Source organism: Pelophylax lessonae, assembly GCF_965119305.1.
Source record: "Pelophylax lessonae genome assembly, chromosome: 10".
NCBI lineage: Eukaryota > Metazoa > Chordata > Amphibia > Anura > Ranidae > Pelophylax > Pelophylax lessonae.
In genome coordinates this window covers 69,993,769-70,008,333 of record NC_138777.1, presented here as the reverse complement: position 1 = coordinate 70,008,333, position 14,565 = coordinate 69,993,769, and the positions used below count along the sequence as shown (strand labels likewise).

The 14,565-nt window shown below is 54.3% G+C and overlaps 1 protein-coding gene across 1 annotated transcript in view; it reads right to left on the bottom strand.

Moving 5' to 3' along the window:
* LOC309565940 (glutamine-dependent NAD(+) synthetase-like) overlaps positions 1-11,325 on the bottom strand; it is a 41,902-nt gene extending 30,577 nt beyond the window's left edge. Inside the window, exons 1-2 of the mRNA XM_082270969.1 lie at positions 11,225-11,325; positions 3,550-3,610 (exon numbers count right to left, since the gene is read on the bottom strand). Coding sequence (XP_082127095.1) covers positions 3,550-3,610; positions 11,225-11,309 — 146 coding nt within the window. The 5' untranslated portion in view covers positions 11,310-11,325. The remainder of the gene's footprint in view (positions 1-3,549; positions 3,611-11,224) is intronic.
* Between the last annotated feature and the right edge of the window lie 3,240 nt (positions 11,326-14,565).

Genomic DNA, 14,565 nt, shown 5'->3' with positions numbered 1-14,565 from the left:
CTCCCCTATTCATGGAGAAAAACAGCTTGGGGAGACCCATTGAGCCACCAGAGACCAATACTGCCCGGTATTGCGGAGGAAAGACTCCGTTCTGAGGAGTGCAGAGTTGAGGCCTACACAGGCACAGAAGCCGCGGCCTTGCCTAGATCAGAGCGCGATCGCGCGCTCGTGGTTCCCGGTAAGGCCTACTTACTCCGCACTCATTCGGGACTTCCCTCAATCCCCCGGGTGACCTCAAAGCCATACACAGACCTCCTAATCTTCACAAAAAGGACCCCAGTGTACTCATATCCCTCAGCAAGCTGTGCCGACCGCCATCTTGGCTGCACAGGGGGACACAGATCCACAGCAGACTGCAACTCTCTCACCTTGTTCAGCAATCCCCCCTTGCATAGAACTCTTAGCAGCCGCTCTACAGCATTAGGCAGGGAGAAGTCGGGATTCCGGGGGATTCTTCTACCTCCTACCACCACTGTTAGTATCTTCTGCATTCCACCCAGTTAAAAATCGCGATATATATCATTGAAAAACGAATATCGCAATGTACTCTTTTTCCCAATATCGTGCAGCCCTACCTCACTCGGTATCGGCAGAGGCGGTAGAGCCCGACCCCTCGATCGGTACCGGCAGAGGCGGTAGAGCCCGACCCCTCACTCGGTACCGGCAGAGGCGGTAGAGCCAGACCCCTCACTCGGTACCGGCAGAGGCGGTAGAGCCCGACCCCTCACTCGGTACCGGCAGAGGCGGTAGAGCCCGACCCCTCAATCGTTACCGGCAGAGGCAGTAGAGCCCCGGCCCCTCACTCGGTAACGGCAGAGGCGGTAGAGCCCCGACCCCTCACTCGGTACCGGCAGAGGCGGTAGAGCCCCGACCCCTCACTCGGTACCGGCAGAGGCGGTAGAGCCCCGACCCTTCACTCGGTACCGGCAGAGGCGGTAGAGCCCCGACCCCTCACTCGGTACCGGCAGAGGCGGTAGAGCCCCGACCCCTCACTCGGTACCGGCAGAGGCGGTAGAGCCCCGACCCTTACTCGGTACCGGCAGAGGCGGTAGAGCCCGACCCCTCACTCGGTACCAACAGAGGCGGTAGAGCCCGACCCCTCACTCGGTACCGGAAGAGGCGGTAGAGCCCGACCCCCTCACTCGGTACCGGAAGAGGCGGTAGAGCCCGACCCCCTCACTCGGTACCGGAAGAGGCAGTAGAGCCCGACCCCCTCACTCGGTACCGGCAGAGGCGGGAGAGCCCCACCCCTCACTCTGTACCCGGCAGAGCTCGACCTCCTCACTCGGTACCGGCAGAGCCCGACCCCCTCACTCGGTACCGGCAGAAGCGGTAGAGCCCGACCCCTCACTCGGTACCGGAAGAGGCGGTAGAGCCCGACCCCCTCACTCGGTACCGGAAGAGGCGGTAGAGCCCGACCCCCTCACTCGGTACCGGCAGAGCTCGACCTCCTCACTCGGTACCGGCAGAGCCTGACCCCCTCACTCGGTACCGGCAGAAGCGGTAGAGCCCGACCCCCTCACTCAGTACCGGCAGAGGCAGTAGAGCCCGACCCCCTCACTCGGTACCGGCAGAGCATGACCCCCTCACTCGGTACCGGCAGAGCCCGACCCCCTCACTCGGTACCGGCAGAGCCCGACCCCCTCACTCGGTACCGGCAGAGGCGGTAGAGCCCCGACCCCTCACTCGGTACCGGCAGAGGCGGTAGAGCCCGACCCCTCACTCGGTACCGGCAGAGGCGGGAGAGCTCGACCCCCTCACTCGGTACCGGCAGAGGCGGGAGAGCTCGACCCCCTCACTCGGTACCGGCAGAGGCGGGAGAGCTCGACCCCCTCACTCGGTACCGGCAGAGGCGGGAGAGCTCGACCCCCTCACTCGGTACCGGCAGAGGCGGGAGAGCTCGACCCCCTCACTCGGTACCGGCAGAGGCGGGAGAGCTCGACCCCCTCACTCGGTACCGGCAGAGGCGGGAGAGCTCGACCCCCTCACTCGGTACCGGCAGAGGCGGGAGAGCTCGACCCCCTCACTCTGTACCAGCAGAGGTGGGAGAGCTCGACCCCCTCACTCTGTACCAGCAGAGGCGGGAGAGCCCGACCCCTCACTCTAGGGCTGAACGATAGTCGATATTATATCGACTATCGTTCTGCGGGCGTGGGCGATATTCATATCGCCAAAGACACAATATTTAGCATTAGGCAAGGGGCATGGCCGGAAGACGTGCGGGACGGACGCGGCTTGTGAGAGCTCCGATACCGCCGTACAGAATCCTCCGCAATCCTCCTAAATCTCCCCTATTCAGGGAGAAAAAACAGCTTGGGGAGACCCATCGAGCCACCAGAGACCAATACTGCCCGGTATTGCGGAGGAAAGACTCCGTTCTGAGGAGTGCAGAGTTGAGGCCTACACAGGCACAGAAGCCGCGGCCTTGCCTAGATCAGAGCGCGATCGCGCGCTCGTAGTTACCGGTAAGGCCTACTTACTCCGCACTCATTCGGGACTTGCCTCCATCCCCCGGGTGCCCCCAAAGCCATACACAGACCTCCTAATCTTCACAAAAAGGACCCCAGTGTACTCATATCCCTCAGCAAGCTGTGCCGACCGCCATCTTGGCTGCACAGGGGGACACAGATCCACAGCAGACTGCAACTCTCTCACCTTGTTCAGCAATCCCCCCTTGCATAGAACTCTTAGCAGCCGCTCTACAGCATTAGGCAGGGAGAAGTCGGGATTCCGGGGGATTCTTCTACCTCCTACCACCATTGTCAGTGTCTTCTGCATTCCACCCAGTTAAATATCGCGATATATATCGTTGAAAAACGAATATCGCAATGTACTTTTTTTTTCCCAATATCGTGCAACCCTACCTCACTCGGTACCGGCAGAGGCGGTAGAGCCCCGACCCCTCACTCGGTACCGGCAGAGGCGGTAGAGCCCGACCCCTCACTCGGTACCGGCAGAGGCGGTAGAGCCCGACCCCTCACTCGGTACCGGCAGAGGCGGTAGAGCCCGACCCCTCACTCGGTACCGGCAGAGGCGGTAGAGCCCGACCCCTCACTCGGTACCGGCAGAGGCGGTAGAGCCCGACCCCTCACTCGGTACCGGCAGAGGCGGTAGAGCCCGACCCCTCACTCGGTACCGGCAGAGGCGGTAGAGCCCGACCCCTCACTCGGTACCGGCAGAGGCGGTAGAGCCCGACCCCTCACTTATCAGTTATGCACAGGCTTAAGCAGGAAAGCAGTGCCTGTCTTTTTTATTGGAATGTTTGGGTTTGGTAGAATAAAAAAAATGTATCTTTAAAAAAAAATATGACCAAAAACTAAAGAGACTTTCAGAAATCACAGTTTCTGGCATTTCTGCAACAACAACAAAGCTGTAATTTTACTTGCTGAGTGAGACTTTGACCTATAGCCAGCTTTGTGCGGAGGAGCAGGGTTACATATGTGAGTGGGGGGGGGGGGGGGGAGGGCGTTAGGCATACGGGTGAAGGATTGGCCCTACAAAACAGATGACGCAGGCTTGGCATGACCTCTCAGTAAACAGACATCTTACCATATTTCCAGTTCTGGCCCGAGCCGATATCGAGCTCCTTGCTCTTTGGCAATCTTTATACCTGGAAAAATCAGACATTTAATGCAGGTATGCAGGCAAAATATAAAAATATATAAAACTAACAAGGGTTCAAGGAACAGTTTACTTTCCATACCAGGTTTCATATTCTACCCATATTTAGTGTGTAACATGAAATGTGGTCAAATTATCCCACACCCCCACCCCCACCCCACTTATCTGAAATCCGGGCCAGGGTGTTCCTTCCTGTGCTGATGTTTTGCTATTTGAATTCTGTATGGTTACTCATGGCTCCACCTATACAGCCACTACCATCCATTCAATGGACTCTGTGACTGGAAAGACTACAAGTCCCATCTTCCCAAGCAGCAGAGAGACTTGTAGGTTGTGCCAAGGTAAAGCAGACACACAGACTTCAATACTTAGGTGTGATGCCATGTTGCATTTTTTGCTGCACGTTTTTGGAGCGGCATCATTCATTTTCAATGGGCCTCCTTCGGCTCCAAGGATGCGCCAAAGAAGTTCATGGACCAATTTTTGGCACAGAGCCTGGCACGTTTGGGGTCTTGAGACAAAAAAAATAATGCCACCGCAAGCGTGTCTCGCTGTGATTCTGGAATCGTGGGTAGAGCCACGATTCCAATACTCTCAAGTGTGCCCTGGGTCTTACACACAGGGCTGGGTCACGCTATTGCACGGTGTTGCAGTAATGTATGTTATATGTGACAGTGCACTGGGGTGACACTTATATAAAAGTCTATGGGGACAAAAATGTACGATTGAGCTCCTGCACTGCAAGTCAAGCTTAAAAAAAAAATCACCTGGCTACACGCAAATGTGAATGGGGGCCACCGTATGCTGTGATCCCAAAAATAGGTCAGGTGCAGTTTTGCTTGCACAATGGGGTGTGTTGGTTGCCCATTGAAAACAAAGGGCTGCCTTGATGTAACCCGCAATGTGGGTGCATCACCGCCCCGGAACAGCGTGGACACACAGCCTTACAGAGCTCCTATACGTTCCATTCACACCACTGTGATGCAGAAACACACCCCAGATGCACCAACCAATACAAGTGCGCAAACTCACACCACAAGCATGGTAGCTTCTTGCCATGCAATAAAAAAAAAAAATAGCCCGCACTTTTGTGTGATTGTCACACACAGGGCAGCCCATTGAAATGATTGGGCTGCCCTAAACACATGCCCTGGGTTGCATCTTCATAGAGCGTTGCCTTAATTTAGCTTCTAAACCTTTTGCATAGTAAGGCCTCATTGCATACTGGACCTAGTGGTGCACCGAAATTTCGGCAACCAAAATTTTCGGCCGAAAATGGGCTTATTCCATTTCGGCCGAAAATGGGTTAAAGATGCCGATGCCGATACGGGCGCAGCGCAGGTTTCAAAAGACCCTCATCTGGCCGGCGGCCCGCCTCCCTGTCACTACTGCTGAAGATGCTTAGCCAATAACAACTTTTGGACACACTGGCGTAGATCTTCAAGGTACTCTTTTACTTTTCTACTATATATATCCATTGTCCTACACATTGGTTTAGTTTCACCTGAGCTCAGAGATGGTTTATGGCAAAATGTCTGGCCGACGGCCCGCCTCCCTGTCACTACTACTATGATGTGCATGAATGAACGAACACACCGGGTGGGCGGGCGAGCGGCCGCTAATAGCTGTAACTAAGTGAGCGCTTCACTTCCCTATCAGGCGATTATCTCCGCTGACAGGGAAGTGAAGCGCTCACTTAGTTACAGCTATTAGTGGCCGCTCACCTGCCCGCCGGGTGTGTTAGTTCATTCATGCACATCGTAGTAGTAGTGACATCACAGGGAGGCGGGCCACCGGCCAGAGGCAGGACTTTTGAAAGGAAGGACACAGGAGGAGCAGAGAGTAAGGAGAATGCATCCTTGGCATGGGGGGGACCGCTGAGGCGGGGGGGGGGGGGGACTCTGAAGCGGGGGGGGGGGGGGGCGCTGAGCCAGGGGGACGCTGAGGCGAGGTTACCAATGGTATTAGTATTATGCAGCATGAGGGATTTAATGTATTGCCACTGCTGTGCATTAGTGACCGACCAGTGTCAGTTAATTAACCCCTTTGTGCTGCATTAGTGCAACCAGTATCAGTGCAACCAGTGTTAATTAACACTGATACTGGTTGCACTAATGCAGCACAAAGGGGTTAATTAACTGCCACTGGTCGGTCACTAATGCATCAGTGACCAGCAGTGGCAATACATTAACCCCCTCATGCTGCATAATACAAATACCATTGGGAATTAAATTAACCACTTGCCAACCCGTCACAGTACATATACTGTGACAGGGTGGCAGCGACAGGTGTACGTCGCTGCCTGTTTTTGGCGTATGCCCCTCTTCTATCTATTTTAAAATCATTTGGGGGAAAAAAATTCATTTTCGGTTTTCGGCCAAGGGCATCCTGCATTTTCGGTTTTGGCCCAGAATTTTTATTTCGGTGCATCCCTAGCTCTTGCTGGCAGAGCCCAAAAAAAAAACAACGCACATACTGTATTATGTTAGTGCTACTGTTCACATGTGTTTAGGCTCATTTACAGAATATAGAACACGTTTATAAACACGTTACGAGCACATATGCAGAAAAAATGCATTTATGTCAATCAGCCGGGTTTATACTAATGTGGTGCATTTGAAAAAAAGTACAGCATGGTATTATTTCCAAATAAATGTCCTGGAGTGCACATGAATGCACCACGACAAGCAGAAAAGGACCACTCCGCTGCCACATAAAGGCACCACAAATGCATGTAAATACAAATAAAAAAAAAGCATTGCAAACTCTTTGAAAAAGTATTACAAATGCACCACTAATGCATTACAAATGCCTGCAAACACATGTGCAGAACTGCACACAGGGATCATTTAGGCCAGGTTCACACCTGTGTGGCCCGTGGTTTGCGCAGGAATGAGAGCCTATTTATTTGAATGGGCTGCCGTGCCCCGCGACGCACAGGAAAGAAGCCCCTGCTCTATTTTTTTTAATTGCAGCCTGAGGTTCCCAGTATGGGGTGCGATTTCCAGTGCGGGTGGCATGCAATTAGAATTATTGGCACTCACCTGTGGGTCTCGCATTTCTCCGTGTGGGTGGTTGCGGCTGCCAGTATTTGTGTGAGTCCCCCAGTGGCACCACCCACACAGATGTGAGCCTAGCGTTAGAGCCTGTTTATACCATGAATCACAAAAGGAACGCGACGTGTGTTCCAGTGCAATTCACATACGATCCGGGTGCAGTGCAATTTCAGCCCATTCATTTAAATCGGTTGTATACTCATGAAAAAAAAAAAAAACCCTGCAGGACAAAGGCATAATGAGCTAGTATGCATGGCATACAAGCACATTATGAAATACTTACCTTAGAATGAAGCCCCGACACGGTCATCTGGGCAACGCTGAGGGTGCTGACATGCTCCCTCGGCTTCTCTTCCTGGTTTGGCGGAACCGGCGCTGTGAGTGGCCAGAGCCACGATGATGTCACCCCCGTACATGCGCGTGGGAATTTCACTTTCCGGCAAGGAGCTCTGAAGGTCCGCCGGACCTTCAGAGTACATGCGCCGCTGACGTCAGTGGCTGCATGCAGGTTGAATATCTCCTAAACCGTGCAGGTTTAGGAGATATTAATTGTACCTACAGGTAAGTCTGAATATTGGCTTACCTGTAGGTAAAAGTTAAATAGCGGAGTGTACTACCGCTTTAAATAGGCTGAAAGCATGCCAGACTGCAGCAAAAGTAGCGCATGCACTATGTTTAACCTCCTGCCATCCGCGCTACAGCCTATATACGGCTGCAGCGCGGACTCGAATTTTCGGGAGGCCGTTTTTAAACGGCCTCCCAGTGACACGCCCCCCGCGCGCTCCTGCGAGCGCGCATCGGGGGGGAATCTGTGTCGGCCGTGTCCCTTGGACACAGCCGATCACAGATCGTGGTGAATGGCCAATCACAGCGGCCATTCACCACGTGATCAAGCCGTCCAATGAGAGATGATCTCATATGTAAACATATGAGATCATCTCATCGCCGGCGCTCCTTCCTCACACAGAGCCTGCGTGTGAGGAAGGAGGGAGAGCTGCACAGCGCCGGGGACACAGAAAAAAGTAATCAGGGCACCGATCACCAGTGCCCTGATTACTAGAGGTACACCAAACACACCTTCAATGCCCACAGTGCCCACCATCAGTGCCCCCCATCAGTGCACACAATCAGTGCCCATAGTGCTGCCAGTCAGTGCCTGCTCATCTAGGCACTGATGAGCACTGACTGGCAGCACTATGGGCACTGAGTGTGGGCACTGATGGTGCTGCCCATCAGTGCTCATCAGTGCCGCCCATCAGTGCTCATCAGTGCCACCCGCCAGTGCCCAGCAGTGCCACCCCTCAGTGCCCAGCAGTGCCACCCCTCAGTGCCCAGCAGTGCCACCCCTCAGTGCCCAGCAGTGCCACCCCTCAGTGCCCAGCAGTGCCACCCCTCAGTGCCCAGCAGTGCCAACTCTCAGTGCCCAGCAGTGCCAACTCTCAGTGCCCAGCAGTGTCGCCTATCAGTGCTCATCAGTGCGGCATATTAGTACCTCCTCATCAGTGCCCATAAGTGCCACCACAGCAGTGCCCATAAGTGCCACCTCAGCAGTGCCCATCAGTGCAGCCTATCAGTGCCCATCAGTGCAGCCTATCAGTGCCCATCAGTGCAGCCTATCAGTGCCCATCAGTGCAGCCTATCAGTGCCCATCAGTGCAGCCTCATCAGCGCACATCAGTGAAGGAGAAAAAATTTATTTTCAAAATTTACTCGCAAAAAATAAGAAAAACCTTTTTTTTTTTCAAAATTTTCTTTCTTTTTTCTTTTTTTTTTAATAAAAAATAAAAAACCCAGAGATGATTAAATGCCACCAAAAGAAAGCTCTATTTGTGTGAAAAAAATGATAAAAATTTCATATGGGTACAGTGTAGTATGACCGCGCAATTGTCATTCAAAGTGTGCGAGCGCTGAAAGCTAAAAATTGGTCTGGATGGGAAGGGTGTTTAAGTGCACAGAAGGCAAGTAGTTAAAAACTGCAACCAGATTGCCTGCTACTTCTGTACAATGCAAACATCCGGTGTTTGCACATTGCATTTGTGACCTACATTTGGGATGTCGTTAGCACTGCACTGACATCTGCTGCAAATCGCAAGTGCAGTGCTTTTTGAAGAGGATGCGGGAAATGCACCTTGTCCTGATGTGAATGAGCCCTTACACCAGATGCAGTAGAATGCGAGTATGAGTGCATATGCAGGAAAAATTAACGTTTCTCAATGAGCCAACATTACACCATTGTGGGGTTTTTATATGCATTAAAAAAAGTCCAGCATGCTGCATCTGTATGCATTGCAAGGCACCACAAACACATTTAGTGCTGGTTCACACTGAAGCGGCATGACTTCGGGGGGCGACCTGTGAAGTCGCGTGCACCGTGACTTGCACAGACTTCATATAATGAATGTCTATGCAAGTCGCTCCGAGGTCGCCCAGAAGTAGTACAGGACCCTTTTTCTAAGTCGGAGTGACTTGTGTCGCTCCTATTACAACGGCTCCTGTAGCAGTCAATGGATCGCGACGGACTGCGACTTGTCAAGCTGACAAGTCGCAGCAGTGTGAATGGGCTCTTAAATGCAACTCAGTAAAACAAAACGATGCAAATGTATTACACATACATGTAAACACACAGGCAGAACCGCACACTCAATTGCGAATTCTTAAATACATAAGTCCCGATTCACATATATGCGATGCGGGAACCCTGCGAATCCACTGCGGGTTCCCGCATCACATTCAACACGCAGGCAATTCACATTGCCATATGCAAATCGCTGGGGGTGTCAATACAAAGTTAACGACACCCCCGGATCAGTTCGCATATCGCAGTGCGAACTGTCAGTTTGGACATGAATTGGATCGCATAGATGTGAACACCCATGCGATCTGATTCTGGTGCGGACCCATAAAAGGGTCCTGTGCAAGTTGTGTCTGAATGCGAATTCAGCCAAACAATCTGTATGGCTGAATTTGCATCACACAGGCATCGCATGTGATTAGCAAAGCAGTGCGCTCCGAATCACATGCGATGTCAGTCATCCCACATATGTGAGCCTGGGACTGAATGCCTATAAAAGGATCACACCCATAAAACTCTTCTTGCATAATATTATGCATGATCCTAGGTTCACACTGGTGCATGCAAAACACTGCATGTGATTGGCCCAGGAATCGCACCGCATTCCTATGCACATCACATGCGATGTCTGTATGGTTATACATTTTTGTATGGCTGAAAATCACATCCGCACCAAAACTGCGATGCAATTCTGGCGATCGCACTGCATTATGCAATCTGTTTCGGGGGTGTCGTTAATCTAACATTGACCCCCCCCCCCAGCAGATTGCACGGACGCTGTGAGATTGCTAAGCAGTGCGACACGGGGGAAAACACAGCGTCTCTTGTGCGTTTCCCGCATTGCATCAGTGTGGACCGGGGCTGAATAATGAACCTGGGCACAGAATTTCCTATTTAGATTTTACACAACGGAACGCGGATTTCTGAGCACAACGCAGCTGTGTGTTGGGTGTCAACCCTCCGGGCCTGACACCCAACATTCCCAGGACCCGCCCTCTAGTCGTCCCACCGAATCCACACACTGGCCATCCCACCAAGTCCTTAAGTGTACCCACTTTTATTTTAACACTCTTATAACTTAATATATGAAAATTAATCCAATCAAGCAAGGAGACATCCCCACATATTCAGCAAAGGAAATTCCCAATCCAGCAAAGAGACAGCCCAAAACAGGAAAGAGACATCCTAATCCAGCAAAGAGACATCCCCATATATTTAGCAAACAGACAGCGTAATCCAGAAAAAAGACATCCTAATCCAGCAAAGAGACATCCTAATCGCGCAAAAAGATGGCCTCATATATTCTGCAAAAAGACAGCCCCATCCAGCAAAGAGAAATCCCTTTGGTTGCATGGGCTTACTCTGTGGCCACCCTGCTTTAGCAATTGCTAGTTACTACAGCAGCAACAACTCAATCTCGTTGGTTGGGCCTGGGCAGTTGAGCCCCTCAGGTCACCCAGGCCCCCTACATGTGTATGGGCTGTCCCCCCCTGATGGCAGCCCTGGCTGTGTGCATAGGCCTGTAATCTACCATACCGCCATGACCGGGTACGGCGCACAGATCTGAACGCAGCGTTTTTACCTCAGTGTGTATGCGATTTACACCGCACTGTGCAAACTGTTGGGGTTATAAAACTCCCATGTAATAATAATAATAATATAATGGCGCGGTAATATTCTGCCACATCCAGATAGGAAAAAATAAAACTAAACACTGTGCAGATTTGGACGCGTTTTTCCCACCGCTGTGTATGCGGTCTGAGTGTAGTCACATTATAAATATAATATCATACTAAGTGTAGTATGACACATGGGGGTACACTCTGCATTTCTTGTATAGAGGTATATATATATATATATATATATATATATATATATATATATATATATATATATATAAGGAAGCACTGATGGGGACAGACAGACAGACAGGGGATTAGGTTTTAGGAGGTTAGGTATAATTAAGGATGACATACTCTGTAATATTCTCTGCAGGTTCCCATCAAAGTCCAGAGCCCACTGATTCAATGTACAGGTAGCCAGGGTCACCTTCCTGCCCATAGTGTGCAGACAGAGGACAGACCAGTGCAGCCAGTATGACATTTCCTCCTCTGTACTGGTGGACCTCCCCCATCTCATCACTTCCTGCCCCACACCATGCTAGTCAATCCCTCCCATCCGAAGGGGATAGAGAGTGAACGGCAGCCTTTCCTCACTGTACAGCGGCGCTCTCTATTGCCACCTGCAGGCTGGAGGGAGGAGACAGTCTAGTCCTCCCTCCAGCTCTCTGTCGCTTCTCCTGTCAATGATCATCGGGGATGAGCGGCCTCAATTGCCAGCGCGCGGAGGTGGGCTCGCGCTTCCTCTGATTGGTGCAGGGGGCGGGCGGATGACGTCATATAAGGAACGCGAAGGCGGAGCCACGCCATTTTGTAGTGTAGGTTGCCAGGGAGACGGAGCGTCTTCTATCACAGCTGCCACAGCGCCCTATAGTGGATTGATCTGAGATTTCACCCACAGCTTCTACATCAAATCTCTTGTCTGTATCCAGGAGAGACGGTAAGTGTCATTAGTTGTCATCAGGGGCGTCTTTAATATTTGTTGGGCCCTGGGGAAGCATTTTCATGGGCCCCCCACTCCAAAAACAAACACACACTCTGTACCCCCCTGTCCACAGCCACCTCTGTATGTCCCTTGTCCACAGCCACCTTTTGTACCACAGCCACCTCTGTACCCCCCACCCTGTCCATAGCCACTTCTGTACCACAGCCACCTCTGTACCCCCCACCCTGTCCATAGCCACCTCTGTACCCCCCACCCTGCCCACAGCCACCTCTGTACCCCCCACCCTGTCCATAGCCACTTCTGTACCACAGCCACCTCTGTACCCCCCACCCTTCCCACAGCCACCTGTGTACCCCCCACCCTGCCCACAGCCACCTGTGTACCCCCCACCCTGTCCACGGCCACCTCTGTACCCCCCACCCTGTCCACAGCCACCTCTGTACCCCCCACCCTGTCCATAGCCACCTCTGTACCCCCACCCTGTCCATAGCCACTTCTGTACCACAGCCACCTCTGTACCCCCCACCCTGCCCACAGCCACCTCTGTACCCCCCACCCTGTCCATAGCCACCTCTGTACCACAGCCACCTCTGTACCCCCCCACCCTTCCCACAGCCACCTCTGTACCCCCCACCCTGCCCACAGCCACCTGTGTACCCCCCACCCTGTCCACGGCCACCTCTGTACCCCCCACCCTGTCCACAGCCACCTCTGTACCCCCACCCTGTCCATAGCCACCTCTGTACCCCCACCCTGCCCACAGCCACCTCTGTACCCCCCACCCTGCCCACAGCCACCACTGTACCACAGCCACCTCTGTACCCCCCACCCTGTCCATAGCCACCTCTGTACCCCCCACCCTGCCCACAGCCACCTCTGTACCCCCCACCCTGTCCACAGCCACCACTGTACCACAGCCACCTCTGTACCCCCCACCCTGTCCATAGCCACCTCTGTACCCCCACCCTGTCCATAGCCACCTCTGTACCCCCACCCTGCCCACAGCCACCTCTGTACCCCCCACCCTGTCAATAGCCACTTCTGTACCACAGCCACCTCTGTACCCCCACCCTGTCCATAGCCACCTCTGTACCCCCACCCTGCCCACAGCCACCTCTGTACCCCCCACCCTGTCCATAGCCACTTCTGTACCACAGCCACCTCTGTACCCCCCACCCTGTCCACAGCCACCTCTGTACCCCCCACCCTGCCCACAGCCACCTCTGTACCCCCCACCCTGCCCACAGCCACCTCTGTACCCCCCACCCTGTCCACAGCCACCACTGTACCACAGCCACCTCTGTACCCCCCACCCTGCCCACAGCCACCTCTGTACCCCCCACCCTGTCCATAGCCACTTCTGTACCACAGCCACCTCTGTACCCCCCACCCTTCCCACAGCCACCTGTGTACCCCCCACCCTGCCCACAGCCACCTGTGTACCCCCCACCCTGTCCACGGCCACCTCTGTACCCCCCACCCTGTCCACAGCCACCTCTGTACCCCCCACCCTGTCCATAGCCACCTCTGTACCCCCACCCTGTCCATAGCCACTTCTGTACCACAGCCACCTCTGTACCCCCCACCCTGCCCACAGCCACCTCTGTACCCCCCACCCTGTCCATAGCCACCTCTGTACCCCCCACCCTGCCCACAGCCACCTCTGTACCCCCCACCCTGTCCATAGCCACTTCTGTACCACAGCCACCTCTGTACCCCCCCACCCTTCCCACAGCCACCTCTGTACCCCCCACCCTGCCCACAGCCACCTGTGTACCCCCCACCCTGTCCACGGCCACCTCTGTACCCCCCACCCTGTCCACAGCCACCTCTGTACCCCCACCCTGTCCATAGCCACCTCTGTACCCCCACCCTGCCCACAGCCACCTCTGTACCCCCCACCCTGCCCACAGCCACCACTGTACCACAGCCACCTCTGTACCCCCCACCCTGTCCATAGCCACCTCTGTACCCCCCACCCTGCCCACAGCCACCTCTGTACCCCCCACCCTGTCCACAGCCACCACTGTACCACAGCCACCTCTGTACCCCCCACCCTGTCCATAGCCACCTCTGTACCCCCACCCTGTCCATAGCCACCTCTGTACCCCCACCCTGCCCACAGCCACCTCTGTACCCCCCACCCTGTCAATAGCCACTTCTGTACCACAGCCACCTCTGTACCCCCACCCTGTCCATAGCCACCTCTGTACCCCCACCCTGCCCACAGCCACCTCTGTACCCCCCACCCTGTCCATAGCCACTTCTGTACCACAGCCACCTCTGTACCCCCCACCCTGTCCACAGCCACCTCTGTACCCCCCACCCTGCCCACAGCCACCTCTGTACCCCCCACCCTGCCCACAGCCACCTCTGTACCCCCCACCCTGTCCACAGCCACCACTGTACCACAGCCACCTCTGTACCCCCCACCCTGCCCACAGCCACCTCTGTACCCCCCACCCTGTCCACAGCCACCACTGTACCACAGCCACCTCTGTACCCTCCACCCTGTCCATAGCCACCTCTGTACCCCCACCCTGTCCATAGCCACCTCTGTACCCCCACCCTGCCCACAGCCACCTCTGTACCCCCCACCCTGCCCACAGCCACCACTGTACCACAGCCACCTCTGTACCCCCCACCCTGTCCATAGCCACCTCTGTACCCCCCACCCTGCCCACAGCCACCTCTGTACCCCCCACCCTGCCCACAGCCACCACTGTACCACAGCCACCTCTGTACCCCCCAC